This window comes from Triticum urartu, chromosome 7 (assembly GCF_003073215.2).
Source record: "Triticum urartu cultivar G1812 chromosome 7, Tu2.1, whole genome shotgun sequence".
Classification (NCBI taxonomy): Eukaryota; Viridiplantae; Streptophyta; class Magnoliopsida; order Poales; family Poaceae; genus Triticum; species Triticum urartu.
In genome coordinates, this window is record NC_053028.1 from 321,394,580 (window position 1) to 321,414,877 (window position 20,298).

The window sequence follows — 20,298 nt, forward strand, 5'->3', positions numbered from 1 at the left end:
TGGCATCCAAGGGCACGATCTCTATTCTCTAGTCGAGTGGCTTGGTGCGCGCGTTGAAGAGAGAAACGAGGAAAGCTCGTCCATGCCTCAAGTTGTACATTATTGAGTCTTGATTGTCCGATTGATATGAATCGACTTTCAGATTCAGTAAAGAAAATGATTAAACTGGTAGATCTCTGAATCTACTGAAGATTCTGAATATGTGCAAGTGCAGATAAACTTGACTTCAGAAGGATGAAAACCAACCTTAGTCTTCACGCAAGAGAAACTTAAGCTATGTGTGCAGACTGAATCTCTGCTGAAGCCACCATAGTGGTTTTAACTTTTTTACGGGGAATATCAGAAGTTCTACTTAAGCATTAAAGGAGAAGGAAAATCTGTGCAGACTGAAACCCAACTTAAGCAGTCCACAGTCTGTTCTGAAGGAGCCAGAGAGAAAACCTGATCTTACCTTCAGTTCGGAAGGGCCAAATGTTGCGGCTGTTGGTGTTCTGAATCTGACCAAAGAAAGAAATGAGCATCATAGGCTGACCAAAGAAACTGTGATGAAGATATCCATGTGATCCTAAGAGGAGAGGAGATACGCTGGACTCCTCTCATCCACTTGCCATTGAGGATGCCCTCACTGACCGTGATCTTTTCTCCTTTACGCCAAACGTAACAGAGAAGCAGAAATCTCCGAGGGCTCCTACCCACGTCTGACCGCAGCCCGAAAGGAGACATGCTCCACATTATCGATCTGAATCTTAGTCTTTCAGCTTCATTTGGTGTCAAACTAAAGCTGACCTCAGGTCTTGACTCCCCTTTTGTGTTTTGAGAATCAATTCACTAACTGAAGGAAAATTTTCATATATTTTCCATTTACACAACAAAGCTAAGAGAGAGAGAGGGAGAGAGATGATCTATCGAAAAGATAATTTATTCTTTATTCTGCTGCAAAGGACAGGATGTGATTTTGCAGTTGTACACTCCGGTGCATAACTGACATGAATCAATCATCAAGACAAAAAGGTATATCATGGCATTATAAATAATACAGACAGAAAAAGGAAATACACTTCAGGTGATATTCCAGTGCAGAATAAAATGCATACATGTCAAGAGGGTATAAAGCTCCACCGCGCCAGCATCACAAAGCACTATCATGGCATTAGGAACAAGTTCACAACAAAACCACCAGAAAGAAATAATATATTGATTTCAGGTGATGTTCCACCGCATACCAAAGAGCGTAAATGACATACACCAGTCATCACACACAAATGTAGAGTGTCCACCACAAGGACATCTCAAAGAAGGGCAAGATTTCTACTATACAGCCCAAAAAGAAAAGAAGAATATCAAATCGCTATCCGTTTTCTAGTTACAAGCTGTGTTCAAACAGAGCACCAGGTCTCCAGCCTTCAGCTTTCATTGCATTGTACCTGTCCATGATGAAATGGAAGGATGAGGACCTGCTGCTGCAGCGCACATTCTCGGCGCAGAAGAGCTAAGGCTGCTATTGAGCCCTGTTCAAGAATTCATCCGATTAACCAGTTAACTTGCCGATTAATCCCTACTCATAGGGTCACCGAGTAGCCGATAAACCGAAAAATCGTCCGATTAATTGATTAAAGGCCGATTAACTTGCCGATTAGCCGATTAATCCCCTACTCGCTAGCCAATCGAGCAGCTACCAGTTAACGATTTCCTCAACAATGCTATTGAGATTTACAGCATGGCTTGAATCATGTGCGGTCATACACAAGTGGATGTACAGAGTTTGCGAGGGCCTTCTATCAGATGACGGAATCTTACTGTGTGCAAAAGTACAATGTAGGATGCTTTCAGACGCTGTAATTCACAGAGAGGTGACTGAGGTAGCCACCCTAGTGCAATGCCCTTTGAAGATCAGATAGCAACCTGCGGAACTCATTCATAATCAGGTAGATAGCGAGCCTGCAGTGGCTTTTTGCTGAGTGACGGAAGGAGTTCATCAACAACCTCAGAAGGCCTCTTATGTCATCTTCATATTCAAATCTATGGCCATCATCGTCCTCGTAGTTCAGTGTATCACGAAGAAACGAACAACGCAGGCCTTCAGATTTCCATCCTTTGTAATGTCCCAAGGAGTTCAGAAGATCTTCTCCACCAGCGGTATCTTTGACTTTCCAGAACAGCTGAAACAATGAGACAAAGTTTCCATATCCTTGATAAGGCTCCATCAGGTCAATATGACTACAGAGTAGGCTGCCATCACACGCGTTCACTCCCTGGGATATGATCCTTAGCCACTCGGTCAGATCAAATGGTAGCTTCTGACCATGAAATACCTCCTCGTTAACCATATGAACAAATTGGCGGTAGTCAAGGTCCCCAACAGCCTCACGGTACTCCACTATCGCGCCCTCAGCCAGACCATCAAGCTTGATGGAGTCATCTTGATAGATTTGGAAGTTCTTCGAGGAAAAGTTTCTAGCAAGAGCAAAGTGTTCATGATGGAGCTTGACAACTTTGTTAAATGAACGCATCAAGTTCACTCTGCTACGAAGCATAGATAACTTTAGAGTGGTCGGTATCATTATCTCAGCAACCTCTTCGCAGCTCAGGACATCTCTACATCCAGGGAGCTCACAGTACTCGTGCATCTTGTACCTCAAAGAATAATCATACAAACTCTCTGTGTCTTCGATCTCTACCGCACACCTGAGGTACCTGTGATGAGCATCAAAATTCAGCCTCCTTGGAACTCCTAGCTTGTTCCTAGCACTACACTTCAGGACTTTAGAGCCCGTTGACTTGCAGTTCCTGTAACAGTGATAAAGATTGAGTAGAGTCCTTTCGAGGTGCTTTCATATGTGCTAATAAAATGCATGACCACAATAATGTAATGAATAAAAATGTAAGGTAAGGCATACCTGTAAGTGCATCTAGTTCCACCCCTAGTTGGTTTTGGAGTATTGACGACAAACCTAGTTGAGGGACTAATGTGTTTGTGAGAATTGCAGGAAAACACAGGTAGAAGTCCCTCATTGATTCGGTTTACTACCAGAGATGACCCCTAAAAATGAATGAAGACATTGAAGTCAAAGGTGGTATATGAAGATATTCACATTGAAGACTATGACAACAGAAGACACGTTATGAAGCCTATGGAACTCGAAGACTTAGATCTTTCGTAGTTCTTTTTATTTTTGTTAAGTCATAGGAACCACCGTACTGTTAAGTGGGGTCCAGGAGAACAAGTCAGAATGACTTAAGTGATGCCTAAATCAAAAACCTATGTCTTTGAGTGAAGACAATGAGAGCAAATCTTGTCCAGAGCCGGACAAGTCAGCTTTGCTTGTAGCCCAAGTAAAGTTGCCATGAGAGTTCGAAATCTGACCGTTGAGACACGTGTCAGTTCCTTAGTGACCCAGGGTCATTTCGGACAAATCAGGTCGGGTTGCCAAGTGGCTATAAATAGCCCACCCCCACAACCATAAACGGTTGGCTGCTCAGATTTCAGTGCACGGCTTTTGTCGTTTGAGAGAAACCCACCTCGAAGCCTTTGAGAGAAAATTCCTAGTGAGGAGAAAAGCCCTAACCACCCAGAGCCAGAGTAAATTGGGCATCACTTAAGTCTTCTTGTCTGTGTGATCTGAAGACTTATTACACTTGAGGACTGTGAATCCTCCAGACGGTTAGGCGTCGCGTTCAGAGCATCCAAGAGACATTGTGGATTGCCAGTGAATGAAGTCTGTGAAGGTTTGGGAGTCTACCTTGAAGACTTACCAGAGTGATTGGGCGAGGACTAAGTGACCTTAGCTCAAGGAGATTACGGTGAGGACTTGGTGTCCTGAACTGTGTGTTCAGGACTGGGTGTCCGGGACTGTGTGTCCTAAGGTTTAAATACCTAGCCGCTCCAACCAGACGTACAGTTGTCACAGCAACTGGAACTGGTCCAACATATCATTGTCTTCAATGAGTCACTGGTTTCATCTTCACCTCCTTCACTTGCTGTTACTCATTGTGAAGTCATTGCGTGCTTGCTTTATCATTTGTCTTCACAACGTGAATGCATGATCTGTTTGGCTTCATAACTTCTTCCTACTTGATCCTTATTACACTGAAGCTGTTTGTCACTGTGCTTTCACTCTATTGAATACATGACCATGGCTGGCCTAGTGTAATCTAACTTCCGCTGCATAGTAATAGGCATAATCTTCACTGTTTGTCTTCATAACTCCCAAGTTTTGAAGACTTTCATAAAAATCGCCTATTCACCCCCCCTCTAGTCGATATAACGCACTTTCAATTGGTATCAGAGCTCGGTGCTCCCTTGTTCTGTGTGATTCGGTTTAACCACCTGGAGTTTTAGCTATGTCGACTGCAGGGATAATCAAAGTCTCCGCTGCGTGCCCCGTCTTCGATGGAACTGAATATCCCTACTGGAAGAATAAGATGCGCATGCATCTTGAAGCCATTGACGTCGACCTATGGTATGTCGTTGAGAACGGCATTCCCAAGGCTGGAGAAGGTGTCACTGCTGCTGATGTCAAGAAATTCGTTCAACTAGACTCTACTGCCAAGAACATCATCTGTGGTCATCTGACCAAAGGACAGTATGGCCGTGTGAGTGCCTTGAAGACATCCAAACTGGTCTGGGACTGGCTCTCCAAGGTCAATGAAGGCATCTCAACCCAGAGAGATCAACGAATCAGTGTCCTTCGCAATCTCTTCAACCGCTTCAAGCGAAATGACAATGAGAATGTCCAGCACACATTTGATACTCACTGACATCACAAATGAGCTTCAAGCCCTCGGCGCCACTGAAATCACCAAACATGAAATCGTCAAAACGCTGCTGAGATCACTTGATAGTTCGTTTGACATCCTGGCCCTGATGATTCAAGAACGTCCTGATTTCAAGACACTCGATCCGTCTGACATACTTGAGAGGCTCAACACACACACGAGTTTCAGCTTTCTGAGAAAAGAGATATCTACGGTCCAAACTATGGGCGAACTCGCGCCTTGAAGGAAAAAGCTGTCTCCTCATCTGAAGAAGAATCTGACTGCAGTTCTGATGATCCTGAAGACATTGGAAGAGAACTTGCAATGCTAGTGAAGAAGTTCCAAAAATTCACCAAGAAGAACGGCTTCAAAAAATCTTCACGATCAAGCTCAAGGAATGATGAAGCTTCTGCTCATGACTACAAGAAGAAAACAAGTCACAAGTGCAAGAAAACTGGACACTTCATCTCTGAGTGTCCACAGTGGGACAATGAGAACAGAAGGAAGAAGAAGAGCAAGGAATATGATTCTGACGACAAGAAGAAGAAGAAATACTCAAAGTCTTCTTCCAAGTCTTCATCAAAGTCTTCATCACACAAGAAGAGCTCATCTGGCAAGGCACGTGCGTTTGTTGGAAAGGAGATGGATTCAGAGGAGGAGTCTGCATCTGAGGAGGCATAGGTGGAGTCTGAGGAGGAGTCTGATTCTGGCATTGCGAGTCTGGCTACAGCATACGTCGCCAAGTCCATCTTCAACACTGAAGACAATGACTGCATCACCGACACCAACGCAAATGACAAGAACGACTCCACTCCTACCTACTGCTTCATGGCACGCGGTGCCAAGGTAAACACACGCACTACTCGCTATGAAACATCTAGTGACGATGACTCTGAATGTGATTCAAAACCTAGCTACAAAACACTTGCTAAAATTGCAACTGAACAACAGAAAGCTATGGAACATATTCAAAAACTGTTAGACAGAAGCGATGATCTGTTGGGTGCTGAAATGACTCGATCTGAATCCTTAATTGAAGACATAAAAAACCTTCACGTTAAGTATCAGGAACTTGAAGATCGTCATGATACTCTCTCAACAACTCATGAAAAGCTTTCCTATGATTATCTTCAAAGGAAGCAAGAACTTGAGAAATTGAGGGTGGCTCATGAAGATCTTCAAAAGGAAAACGAGTCACTTCGCTCCGAACAGATCAGTCCCGCTCAGGAAGGATTTGAACCACCATGTCTTAAATGCATTGAGCGTGATAATGCTAATTCTGTTGCTGAATGTTCCACTTCTACTGCTGTTGCAATATCTTCAACTGTTGACGTGGTAACTAACCCCTCTGCTGAGGATACCACCGCTATTGCTGATGAGAATGCTATGTTGAAGACATTGCTTGAAACAGGGATGTACAAAAGTCTTAAAGGACATCAGACACTATGTGATGTCCTCAAGAAGCAGATCCTGAATCGAAACCCTAGGAAAGAGGGTGTTGGATTTGTGAGGAAAATTAATGCAGATGGCTCTTACTGGAAACCTGAGCAGTACCCCAAAACCACATGGGTTGCTGCAAAGGAACTTTCAGCAGATCCATCCAACTTATCTGGCTTCACTTGTGCTAACCCCATTATCATTGATGAATCCTTTGATGCAAACTATAAACTGTTTAAGAATCAGAATGGTGAAGTGTTTGCCAGGTACATTGGTACTAACTGCAGGAATGGACCGCCTATGAAGAAGATCTGGGTTTCCAAAAGGTGTCTGGAAAATCTTCTTGTGAATGTCTTCATGACACCTCACTTGAAGAAGACAAATCTCAGACCAAAGGCTTCATACGGTCCAATGGCTTCATACAAACAGAGGACTCACCTGAGTCACACTAACACAAATGTTTTGCAGGGAAACCATACTCAGGCACATGAGTATGAGAGCGGTTCATCAAACCGTTTTCATGTGACCAAAAATTATTCTGCTTATTCCTATGAGTATTATTGTCCACCTGCTAGACTGTTTGCTAAGGCTTCAAAGCCAAAATTCTCAGATGCTGCACTTAGACTTATTGCTTCTAAGCCACCCTTGAAGATGTGGGTGGTTAAGAAAGCTTAACTCTCTTTTGCAGGGAAAGGTCTCCAGCAGAAAAACAAAATCTTCTGATGCTATTGCTGGAGACCTTAAAAATCTTGTAGGGCGCAAGATAAAATGCCCGAATGGGATCAATATGTACTTCGTTCCTGAATCACATGCTACTCTCCCTATTAGTCCTAATCTGGATTTAAGTTTTCATAACCCACTGGTTCGTCAAATGTTTATGCTTCACAATTCTCTTCGTGAAGCCTATCCCCCTAACTGTACTGTAGGGTACGACACCAGCGACTTCAAAATCTTCAGAATGGATTATTGACAGTGGGTGTACAAATCACATGACTGGCAGAAGAAGCCTTCTTATGGACTCAACATTACGTCCATCCGACAAGAGCCACATCACATTTGCTGACACTGGTAAAATAAGGTATTGGGTCTAGGTAGAGTTGCAATCTCAAAGGATGAACACATGGATAAAGTCATGCTTGTTGAATCCCTTGGCTTCAACTTAATGTCTGTCTCAATGCTTTGCGATCTGAATATGATTGTAATGTTTGGAAAATATCGCTGCCTGGTGCTAATGGAATCTGACAAATCTCTAGTGTTTGAAGGGTATCGGAAAGGTGATTTGTATGTGGTAGATTTCTCAGCAGGACCACAACTTGCGGTATGCCTTCTTGCAAAAGCTTCAGAATGCTGGCTTTGGCATCGGAGGCTTGGGCATGCTGGCATGAGGAACCTCCACACCCTTGCGAAGAAGAAGCATGTCATAGGCATCGAGGGCGTCAAGTTCAAGAAAGATCATTTATGCGGTGCCTGTGAAGCAGGGAAGATGACAAGGGCAAAACATCCTTCGAAGACAATCATGACTACTACACAACCCTTCGAACTGCTCCACATGGATCTTTTCGGTCCCACTCACTACTCAACTTTTACTACTACTGCTTGCCTCTATGGCTTCGTCATTGTTGATGATTACTCTAGATATACTTGGGTACACATAATCCTTTACAAGACTGAAGTGCAGGATGTCTTCAGACGCTTCGCCAATCGAGCTATGAACAATTTTGGCGCCAAGATAAAGCACATTAGAAGTGACAATGGCACTGAATTCAAGAACACTGGCCTTGATACATATCTTGATACCTTGGGCATCACACATGAATTCTCAGCTCCGTACACGCCACAGCAGAATGGCGTCGTCAAACGCAAGAACAGAACACTCATTGAAATGGCCAGAACAATGCTAGATGAATACAAGACTCCAAGAAAATTCTGGACTGAAGCCATTGATACTGCATGCCATACAATCAATCGTGTTTATCTTCACAAGCTTCTGAACAAGACATCTTATGAACTCCTAACTGGCAAGAAGCCAAATGTCAGTTACTTCAGAGTATTTGGCGCAAAGTGCTGGATCAAGGACCCACATCACACCTCAAAGTTTGCACCAAAAGCACATGAGGGCTTTATGCTTGGATATGGAAAGGATTCACACTCCTACAGAGTCTTCAATCTCTTCCATTACAAAGTGGTCGAAACAGTGGATGTGCGGTTTGATGAAACAAATGGTTCACAAAGAGAGCAACTGCCAAATGTGCTAGATGAAGTCCCAGCTAGTGAATCAATCAAGCTTATGGGAACTGGAGAGATTATGCCTTCTGAAGCTCATCCTGAAGAGGAATTCATCATCTCAGCACCTGATCAACATGAAGACAATGCTCAGCATGAAGACATTCCTCCAAACAACAACGCAGATCAGCAAGAGCAAAGTCTTCGCCCTATACATCCTCGTGTTGCAAATGAAGTGCAGATTGACAGAATACTTGACAGCATCAATGCACCTGGTCCACTCACTCGTTCAAGGGCAACTCAGCTAGCAAACTTCTGTGGGCATTTCGCATTCGTCTCAATATCAGAACCCAAGAAAGTTGAAGAAGCCTTCATGGAACCTGAATGGATTCAAGCTATGCAAGAAGAGCTTCAACAGTTTGAGCTGAATAATGTATGGGAACTGGTTAAGCGTCCCGATCCACGAAAGCACAACATAATAGGCACCAAATGGATATACCGCAACAAGCAAGATGAGCATGGTCAAGTTGTCAGAAATAAAGCTCGTCTCGTTGCTCAAGGATATACTCAAGTAGAGGGCATTGACTTCGATGAAACTTTTGCTCCTGTGGCTAGGCTTGAAGCCATACGCATACTGCTGGCCTATGCAAATCATCATAACATACTTCTATATCAAATGGATGTGAAAAGTGCCTTTCTCAATGGCAAGATTGAAGAAGAAGTGTATGTTGCACAACCACCTGGTTTTGAAAATCCAAAACATCCTGATATGGTATACAAGCTCAACAAGGCACTGTATGGCCTCAAACAAGCCCCTAGGGCCTGGTATGATACACTCAAGTACTTTCTGAAGAGCAAAGGCTTCATACCTGGTTCCCTGGATCCCACTCTTTTCATGAAGACATACGATGGTGAACTATTTGTGTGCCAAATATATGTGGATGACATTGTCTTCGGCTGCACCAATCGGAAGTACAGTGAAGAGTTTGGATATATGATGCAAGAGCAATATCAGATGTCCATGATGGGGGAGCTGAAGTTCTTTCTTGGTCTTCAAATCCGACAACAGTGCAATGGCATCTTCATATCTCAAGAGAAGTATCTCAAAGATTGCCTGAAGAAGTTCGGTATGCAAGACTGCAAAGGCTTCACAACACCAATGCCAGCCAAACATCATCTAGGTCCTGACGACAATGGTAAAGAGTTCGATCAAAAGGTATACCGCTCCATGATTGGGTCTTTGCTTTATTTATGTGCATCTAGGCCAGATATCATGCTTAGTGTTTGCATGTGTGCTCGATTTCAAGCGGCACCAAAGGAGTCGCATCACTTAGCTGTGAAGCGAATTCTTCGATATTTGGCTCACACCCCAACTCTAGGATTATGGTATCCAAAGGGCTCAGAGTTTGATTTGGTTGGATTTTCGGATGCTGATTATGCTGGTGACAAAGTTGATCGCAAGTCTACATCAGGCACATGTCACTTTCTAGGACGATCACTTGTATGTTGGTCTTCAAAGAAGCAGAACTGTGTATCTCTCTCCACTGCTGAATCTGAATACATTGCTATTGGATCTTGCTGCGCTCAGCTTCTGTGGATGAAGCAAACACTCAAGGATTATGGCATTCATCTGAAGCAAGTGCCACTTTACTGCGACAACGAAAGCGCCATCAAGATTGCCAACAACCCAGTTCAGCACTCGAAGACAAAGCACATTGAAATTCGCCATCACTTTCTCAGAGATCATGTTGTGAAGGAAGACATTGATATCATACACGTCAACACTGAAGAGCAATTGACAGATATCTTCACCAAGCCCTTGGATGAGAAGAGGTTTTGCAATTTACAGTGTGAGCTAAATATCTTGGAATCCTCAAATGTCCTGTGATCAGGCACACATCCTAACACTTATGCATATTGATGACTTAGATGTGCAACGCACAAAGTAAAGTATATCTTCAATCAATGAAGACATACATTCTAAGTGTGAATACATTAATGTGGAATTTGACTTCGGAGCGCCACAATAATTGTGCGCCGTGTCTGGGTCTAATACTTCCTATACGGTGGGTAACGCCACCACCAAACGTTCCATTTTGAAGTGTTTAACTCATGGCGTTACCTTGCAATATCTTCACATTGGTTTGGCTTCGAACTTAACATGTCTTCATGATTATCTTCACTACGATGATTATATATATATATGCTCTAAGTGTTCTGTCCTCTACAACATTCACTTATAGCTATGTCTTCTTAGTTGAATCTTTTGAACTAAGTGAATGTGATCGGACCCTAACCTCTCTATGCTTTCTATCTCAAACTCTATCTCTCCAAGTCATATGCATTCTGTTGAAACTGTCGAATGTCTTCACTGTGTCCTTGTCAGCTGAAGACATAGAGACAACCATAAAAGTCCATTTTTAATGCTCATTCCTCCACATAAGATCCGGAGAAGCAGGAACGACCGCCCGACAATTTAGGCGTGCGTGGGACGTGGAACAAACCCCAAACTTCCGCTTACTGGCCATGCGTGCCTCAAATGCGAACCGCCAGGGGCACCTGCGTAATAGCACAGTGCCGCCTCTGAGTCTATAAATTCACACTTACCGCAGTCATTATCTCCTTCTTCCATCCTCGCACGAACCCTAGCGCCACCGCTAGCACTCGACGACGCTGGAGACGAAGCGCTTCGCTGCCGCAACCTCTCCAACGCCGTCCTCATGCCGACCGCGGACATCGTCCTCTCCGCCGTCGCCGTAGGTGTTTTCCGTCGCCAAGTTAGGGCACGGAGGACTGAACTGCTCGGCATCAACTTCATTCCGTCTAGCAGTTCCAGTGTGGTAAATAAAACTCCTTTTTACAGCCTCTTTTGATCTCTTGGTTCTGTCACTTTCAACCATAAGAAGTTTCTCTTCACACCAGTTAGATCTCTCGCTGCATCTCATAACATGCCTAGTATATTCACTTGTGCTTCATAAAGTAGTTAGATTCCTCACTTGTACTGATCTATGGGTTCGTACAAATGTGGAACCAACTTCTTATCTAAAAGTGAATGTCTTCGCACAATGAGGTCAATGTCTTCTAAACTGATTAATCTTCAAAACCTTCTGAGAATGCATATGACCTCTTCCCCTTCCCTCGCACCTTAATGCTGTCACAGGTACATGTCCGTGGGAGAATCCTTCGGTTCTCATAGTCTGCATTCATTTGCAGAATTCCTACAGCATCACATAAACTCTCCTGAAGCCAGTTCCTGTTTGTCCAGAAAAAGAAAGCCTTTGAAGCCTTTGAAAGTTTTGAAGCCTTTCAAGTTAAAGTTTATGGCTTCAGTTGCAGCAGCAAGAAAGGGGGGCAGACAGAGACGTGAGGGAACTTCCAAGGATCTGCCTGAAGACTTGGCAGAAATGTACAAAACAGATCCAGAAGAGAGCTATGGGCAGCGCAAAATCCGAATCCAATGGATTCGACGCTATTGGGCAGAACAGTGGTTCAAATACCGCTTCGTCACCCAGGAGTATGCTGAAAAGAATGCAATCAAGAGTCCATGGGGGGATATCTTATACAAGAACCTTGTACCCAGAACCAGAGATGAAGCCATTGCTCAAGGCTTCTACCCATGCATGGTCCGAGGACCACAGCCTGATGATGCACATCCGTCGTCACTTCTCTGGTGTCGTGACGACAATCTCTTCAAACGCAACTTTCAGTTTGCTCAACAGTCTGCGAAGCTAAACAAGAAGAAATTTGGGCTTGACTTCAATCCTGGTCCCTCCTCACCAAGGACAGATGGCACGCGCGACGCGGAACCCAATATCATCGGTCCGTTTGCCAATCTTGAGGGCCTGATCACCCACATCTTAGTCCAAGGGACTGCTGTGAATGACCCTCCAGCTGATTCTGAGTCTGATGAAGCTCCTGCTGTGCCGAAGCCAAAGCAGACAAAGAAACCAAAAGCTTCGAAGCCGGCCCCTGCCTCAAAAATCTCAAGGGCGAAGCTATTGAAAACTGCACCTCCTGAAGTCAGTGTGCAGTCTGAAGATGTATCCCGCATCTCCAAGCCCCTGAAGGATAAGGAGCCCCAGCAACACACAGGTAAAGAGCTCACTGCTGCTGCCATTCTGCGCAGTGAAGCCATTGATCTATCAAGTGATGAAGATCTGGGCGATGACGCACTAGAACAGCTCATCAAAAGCAAGGAGGAAGCGGAAATCTTCAACAATCTGCCTCTCTTTGATGTCGCCATCATCCACAGCTTCATCGATGAATGGTTTGACACACCAGATATAAGCTTCAATGATCTGTAGCTGCCTGTTGGACTCAGCGTCGCCTTCCAAGGCGCAATTGCTTCAGAACTGGCCATTGCTCAGCGCATTGTTGAGCTGAAGCAGAAAATTGATCACGAAAAAGCTCAGTTCAAGAAGCACATGGCCAGTCTCAGCGTGCAGGAAGTGAGAAGCTTCAAAATCATGCTGCATGATCTCAAAGAAAACTTTCTGAAGAAGCGTGCTGAAGCTCAAAGCTCGCGTGAAAGGATGAAGTCATTGGCTGACAAATGTGTTCAAGCCTACAACGAGGCTGAAAAGCGCAAGGCACTTGGGCATCCAGGCATCGACCCCAAGATGGCCGCAAAGAAGAAGAAGCAGCCTGCTGTGAGTGAACCAGAGGCATCAAGACAAGCAGCCACTTCCATTATCTTCCCAACCGCCACGACTGGCTCGAAGCCAAAGAGCCGGTCAACAGCTTCAGAGCTAAAGAAGACAAGAGCTGCAGAAGCTGAAGCCAGAAAAAGGAAGAGCTCTGAAGCCTCTCCTTCTGCCCCCAGTAAAAAGAAGCGCAAACTAAGAAATCTAGGGCTTCTCCCACAGAGCCCTTGATGGTTGAACCCCTTTCTGTCATTCACCCCAATGCAGAAAGAAGACTAACAGTTCATGAGCCTGCTCCCACAGAGGCACCTGACGCTGAAGATATTCCAGCAACCGACCCACTAGCTGCTGAAGACATTGGTCATCAGGACAATGTGCAAGGTGATGCAGCCCTTCCTCAGCTTGAAACAAGTGAACCCATCAGCATTGGTCGTCCTCTGACGCCAATGGCACAAGATGAGTCATGGGCGGATCGCCCTCAGGAGGAAGAAGACATTCAGGCCCAGCTCACTCCGACACCACAAGCGTCGTCTGTGTTCCGTAGGCTTCGCAAAGGTCCACGGCCTCAAGTCCAGTCTCAAGAAATTCCGGCTGCATCAGCCGAAGACAATCAAGAAGCACCTCCAGAACTCACTCCCTCGCTCCATCAAGATGCAGTTCCCCAAGAGAACGTGCCTGAAGATGTCTCTCAAACTACTAACACTGAAGCCAATGTGGAGCCCGCCCCACCAAATGCTTCAGCGAACAACGAAGCCACTGAGCCAGACACTTCAGTTCCTGAGTCTGCTGCAGGTCCACAATTTGACTACCACATAGAGCACAGGCCTCATGTCCAGAAGCCAGTCCCAAGGCTTCCAAGGTTCCCAGGTCCTGCATCAGCACCTGGCTCCTTTGATGTAAACAGCTTCAAGGCAGACAACTCATTTTTCGATAGCTCCAAGAACCCCTATTCAAGGGAAAGGATTGTATCAGACAGGTTCTGGAGCTATTCACAGCGCAGCTATTATTCTTGCATCTTATACAACCAAGGTCGCATCTTCCCACACAAGCGCCTTGAGGTTGAAGCTATTGCTGGTCTGCCATGTCTTGAGGAAGCTTTGGACTGCTTCAGGCAAGTGAGTTTGCTGCCGTTCGTGACTGATGAAGAGCACTGGAACGAAGAGCTTCTGCTTCAGTTTTATGCCACTCTCCACATCAAAGGCTACAACAGAGATCCTAAGACTTGGATCCTGGAGTGGATGACCGGAAATGTCCATCATGAAGCCAATGCATTCAATATCATTGAGCTCACTGGCCTGCCCACTCCAGGCGAATTCTTCGAGGAAGGGTGTCAACTTCATTCTGAAGCCATTGAGAGCATATTTCAGAGACCTGAACCCAATATGAGTCAGATGCTCTCAATGATGAAGCCATTGCCTCAAGATGCACCCTATCCAACTGAGTTCTTCGTTGAAGACCTAGAGTACCTGCCCAGGACCATATATCATATTATCCGACGGACTCTCTGGCCCATTAAGGGACACTCTCCACATGCCAAGATTGAGGGTGCAATGAAGACTCTCATATTCTATATCATGCATGGCAAATGCTTCAATGCACAGGATCTTTTCATACGACAACTTGCTGCGTCAGGCTCGGACTTATTTAGTCTAAAACTCTATGCCCCTTGGGTGATGAGGCTGATCAAACTGCACTCTACAATTTCGTATCAGCCCTCAGCCCGAAACCATCGCATCTTCCTGCCAGATGTGGATATCTCTGCTGAAGCAATATACCCTGAGCCTGCCAAGCAACCAATAAGTCTTCAGAATGCCGAACACCAGAGCTTCACGCAGAATGTTGAAGGTGTTGAAGCCATGTCCAGGGTCTATCCTATGGCTGGCACTACACGTGCACCAGCATCAACTGAAGCCACAGATAGCACAAACGCTCCAAGACCCAAGAAGCGTGCTCGTGTCCTCACTGACCGAGAGCTTCTTGTGGCCCTTCACCAAAAGCAAGATAGGCATCACGACTGGCTGAAACGTCAGATGAAGAGCCTCTTGGTGGATGTCAATCGTCTTCGAAACCTGGCCACCAAGAATGCCTTTGTTACGCATGAGACTTGCCGTCGTACGTGGAAAGGGCTCTCAATGATTTGCACTGGAGCTGAACTTGAAGAGGATGGCTTCACAGAGCGCTTCAAATTTGACACCATACCTCCTAGGAGGGCTGTGATGCGCAACACACCGTCACTTGAAGACTCTGAGTATTCCTCATCTGCTGCCACCGTCACTGCGAGGATCATTGATGAAGATGATGATGCTACTTCACCACCACCCGCTTCAGCACCTCAAAGCTCAGCACCGCCAAACAACTCCACCGACCCTGCTGCGCCTGGGAACGCGTAGAAAACTCTATGTCTTCAAACCTTTTTGGTCATTCCTGACAAAAGGGGGAGAAGCATATGATGTTTATAGTCTTCAAGCGGGTCAATATGGGCGGGTGCCTTGTTTTGTTATACTTGCTTCGTGTTTGCAACTCTTGTTTTGCTTCATTTGGTTCTTTTGAGTTGTAAACACTAAAACTCGATGGTCTCTGCTACTTGTTTTACCACTCCTTTTGCGAAGATAAATTCCGCATGTGCGACGATAATTTCCGCACTCATCTCATTCTGCAGACGTCCATTTTCCATTATGCATGTTATTATCTTCATATACTTTCACATGCATAGTAGATTGTCATCATAAGCTGAAGCTGATCTCCACAAGTACAACCTGCCATGTGCATTTGCATTCCAAAAGCAAATTAACTTATATGCACATCTTCATGGGGAGAACTTGCAACTTATGATGACAATTCCTTTACAGACTTCACACTTTATATTCCCCGTTGAAAACTTCAACTAGTTTGTCATCACTCACCAAAAAGGGGGAGATTGTAAGTGCATCTAGTGCCACCCCTAGTTGGTTTTGGAGTATTGACGACAAACCTAGTTGAGGGACTAATGTGTTTGTGAGAATTGCAGGAAAACACAGGTAGAAGTCCCTCATTGATTCGGTTTACTACCAGAGATGACCCCTAAAAATGAATGAAGACATTGAAGTCAAAGGTGGTATATGAAGATATTCACATTGAAGACTATGACAACAGAAGACACGTTATGACCCTATGGAACTCGAAGACTTAGATCTTTTGTAGTTCTTTTTATTTTTGTTGAGTCATAGGAACCACCGTACTGTTAAGTGGGGTCCAGGAGAACAAGTCAGAATGACTTAAGTGATGCCTAAATCAAAAACCTATGTCTTTGAGTGAAGACAATGAGAGCAAATCTTGTCCAGAGCCGGACAAGTCAGCTTTGCTTGTAGCCCAAGTAAAGTTGCCATGAGAGTTCGAAATCTGACCGTTGAGACACGTGTCAGTTCCTTAGTGACCCAGGGTCATTTCGGACAAATCAGGTCGGGTTGCCAAGTGGCTATAAATAGCCCACCCCCACAACCATAAACGGTTGGCTGCTCAGATTTCAGTGCACGGCTTTTGTCGTTTGAGAGCAACCCACCTCGAAGCCTTTGAGAGAAAATTCCTAGTGAGGAGAAAAGCCCTAACCACCCAGAGCCAGAGTAAATTGGGCATCACTTAAGTCTTCTTGTCTGTGTGATCTGAAGACTTATTACACTTGAGGACTGTGAATCCTCCAGACGGTTAGGCGTCGCGTTCAGAGCATCCAAGAGACATTGTGGATTGCCAGTGAACGAAGTCTGTGAAGGTTTGGGAGTCTACCTTGAAGACTTACCAGAGTGATTGGGCGAGGACTATGTGACCTTAGCTCAAGGAGATTACGGTGAGGACTTGGTGTCCTGAACTGTGTGTTCAGGACTGGGTGTCCGGGACTGTGTGTCCTAAGGTTTAAATACCTAGCCGCTCCAACCAGACGTACAGTTGTCACAGCAACTGGAACTGGTCCAACATATCATTGTCTTCAACAAGTCACTGGTTTCATCTTCACTTCCTTCTCTTGTTGTTACTCATTGTGAAGTCATTGCGTGCTTGCTTTATCATTTGTCTTCACAACGTGAATGCATGATCTGTTTGGCTTCATAACTTCTTCCTACTTGATCCTTATTACACTGAAGCTGTTTGTCACTGTGCTTTCACTCTATTGAATACATGACCATGGCTGGCCTAGTGTAATCTAACTTCCGCTGCATAGTAATAGGCATAATCTTCACTGTTTGTCTTCATAACTCCCAAGTTTTGAAGACTTTCATAAAAATCGCCTATTCACCCCTCCTCTAGTCGATATAACGCACTTTCAATCCCATACCTTACAGGGGACTTCTTAGCTGGTGGTGTCATTGTGTTTTCTTGAGAAATCAGTTTTTCAACAATTCCTTTTGGTTTAGTAGCCAATAGCCTGCCTTCTTTAGAACAGCTCTCGACCCATCCTATTGAGCTCACTTGCTTTTTTCAGAGGAACTGGGAGTTAGTGCAAGAAGATGTTATACAAGCTGTGAAAGAATTCTTTAAGTCAAGGATTATGCCACCAGGTACAAATGATACGGTTATCTGTCTCATCCCCAAGGGGAGTGATCCACAAGGTCTGAAGGTTTATAGACCGATCAGCCTATGCAATGTACTTTACAAGGTGGTGTCAAAATGTCTGGTAAACAGACTAAGGCCTTTTTCGGATGAGATCATCTCAGAGACGCAGAGCGCCTTCATTCCCGGCAGGATGATTACCGATAATGCGACCATTGCCTTCGAGTGCTTCCATAAGATCCAACATAGCAAGAATGGATCGAATACTCACTGTGCGTACAAAATGGATCTTGCCAAAGCTTACGACAGATGTGACTGGAGGTTTCTTGAGGGAGCAATGCACAAACTGGGCTTCTGCCAAACATGGATTGGGTGGATAATGAGCTGTGTCAAATCGGTGTCATATGCTGTCAAGTGGAATGGCCAACTCCTTGAATCCTTTATACCCACAAGAGGGCTTCGGCAGGGTGATCCCCTAAGCCCATATTTGTTTCTGCTGGTAGCAGATGGACTAGTTAGCGCCCTCCGTAAGGAGATTGCAGCTAAAAGAATAACTCCCATAAAGGTGGCTAGGGGAAGCCCAGGGATTTCCAACTTGTTGTTTGCTGATGACAGTTTGCTATTTTTTAAAGCTTCACATGGGGAGGCTTTAGTGATAAAGGAGGTTCTCGAAAAGTTCCAATGAGGCACGGGGCAGCTACTGAGTCAAGCGAAGTGTTCCTTACTGTTTAGTGAACACTGTCCAGTGCATGTCCAGGAAAGTATTAAGGATACACTAGGGGTAGTGGCATCATCCTTTGAGAGCAAGTACCTGGGCCTCCCAACCCCGGAGGGTAGGATGAAGGGTGAAAAGTTTCAACCTATTATGGAGAGGTTTGTGAAGAGATGCTCGGATTGGAATGAAAGGTACATGTCTCACGCAGCAAAAGAGGTCCACGTAATCTCGGTTGCTCAAGCATTACCCACCTACCCAATGAGAATTTTCAAGATGAACAAAAGTTTCTGTGAAAAGTATGAGAAACTTATTAGGGACTTTTGGTGGGGTGATGAAGAGGGACACAGGAAGGTGCACTGGATGTCATGGGAACAAATGGTGAAACCGAAGCGGGGAGGTGGAATTGGTTTCCGTGATATGCTGTCCTTTAACCAGGCTTTGCTTGCGAGGCAAGGATGGAGATTACTCCAGTATCCAAACAGCCTGTGTGCTAGGGTTCTAAAGTCCAAATATTACCCGAATGGGGAGTTACTAGATACAGTCTTTGCGACTGACGCATCGCCGGTATGGAGAGGCATTGAATTTGGGCTGGAACTCCTGAAAGAAGGAGTCATTTGGAGGATCGGTGATGGCCAGAAAATTAGGATACAGAGAGACAATTGGATCCCCAGGCTTAATGGATTAAAGGCGGCCACATTTATAAGGAATTCACGCCTTCGTTGGGTGAATCAGCTCATCAAACCGGACAACAATGAATGGAATTCATAACTCATTCACCAAATCTTCCCTGTTTACGATGCAGAGGCAATCTATAGGATAAAACTGCCCACCAGGAGGTCTACGGACATCATTGCTTGGCATCATGAAAATACAGGTATTTTCTCTGTAAGAAGTGCGTATAAACTGGCCGAGGAAATCAAAGTGAGGGATAAGGCCCAGGCATCTAGCTCTTCAGGCTCAGCAAATAATAGGAGCAGCTGGGACCTTATTTGGAAGTCCAAAATACCCCAGAAAATAAAGATAAATGCTTGGAGAATTGCAACAAATTCTCTGGCCACCATCAAAATTAAAGTCAGGCGCACCTTGGGGAAGATTGCAACTTGTACCATCTGCGGTCAGGAGGATGAAGATGAGTTCCACGCAGTGGTGGCGTGCACAAAAGCTAAAGCTCTCAGGAGTGAGATGAGAAAAGTTTGGGCTTTACCCACAGAGAAAGAATTCAGGTACACAGGGAGGGACTGGCTCCAATGCCTCTTAGCGAAGTGCGATGAAGACACAAGGGAGAAGCTAATGTTACTATTCTGGAGAGCTTGGTTGCTATGCGATGACTGCGTTCATGGAGAAGGAAAAGCAAGAGTTTCTATATCGGTTCACTTCTTGGAGAGGTACAAGGAAGAGATCCACCAGTCAATGTGCGAACTAACAGATGACCGAGGGAAAGGTAGTCTGCTCCCTGAAAAATTAAACACTCCCACCCAGACTCCGAAGACGATCTGCAAATGGAACCCCCCCCTGTCGGAGTTTGGAAACTAAATACAGATGCGTCGTTCGTCGGCAAATCAGAGGATACCTGTCTTGGAACGGTAGTCAGAGATCACAGGGGAGATGTGGTCTTGTCAGTCTGCAGGAAGATCAAGGCAAGTGCAGGCCCTGAAGAAGCAGAAGCGGAGGCAATCAAGTTGGGGATGAGCGAGCTGTCAAGCTTGTACCAAGGCAAATTAATCATTGAATCTGACTGCCTAACCATGGTGAATCGACTGAAAGCGGAAGGAGTGGACAAATCACAATTACACCACATTGTCCAAGACATCAGGGATCAGATGGGGCTCTTTGAATCCGTCTCCTGGTCGGCGACCAAACGAGAGGGTAATCAGCTAGCACATTCGCTGGCTGCTTGGGCAAGGAAGAACGGCGGATGCAGAGTCATTGTCGGTGTCCCAAGTCAATTAGTTGATCTGTCTCTATGTGAATGTAACCCTGTCTAAAGCCATTAGCTTTTGGCTTGCC

General features: G+C 45.1%; 1 protein-coding gene across 1 annotated transcript; it reads right to left on the reverse strand.

The window, feature by feature from the left end:
• Positions 1-1,708: 1,708 nt before the first annotated feature.
• On the reverse strand, positions 1,709-17,496 carry LOC125524465. Its single transcript, XM_048689518.1, has 2 exons — positions 17,362-17,496; positions 1,709-2,787 (listed from the first exon to the last, which is right to left on the reverse strand). The coding sequence occupies exons 1-2, from the start codon at positions 17,391-17,393 to the stop codon at positions 1,869-1,871; spliced, it is 951 nt and encodes a 316-aa protein (XP_048545475.1). The 5' UTR covers positions 17,394-17,496; the 3' UTR covers positions 1,709-1,868.
• Between the last annotated feature and the right edge of the window lie 2,802 nt (positions 17,497-20,298).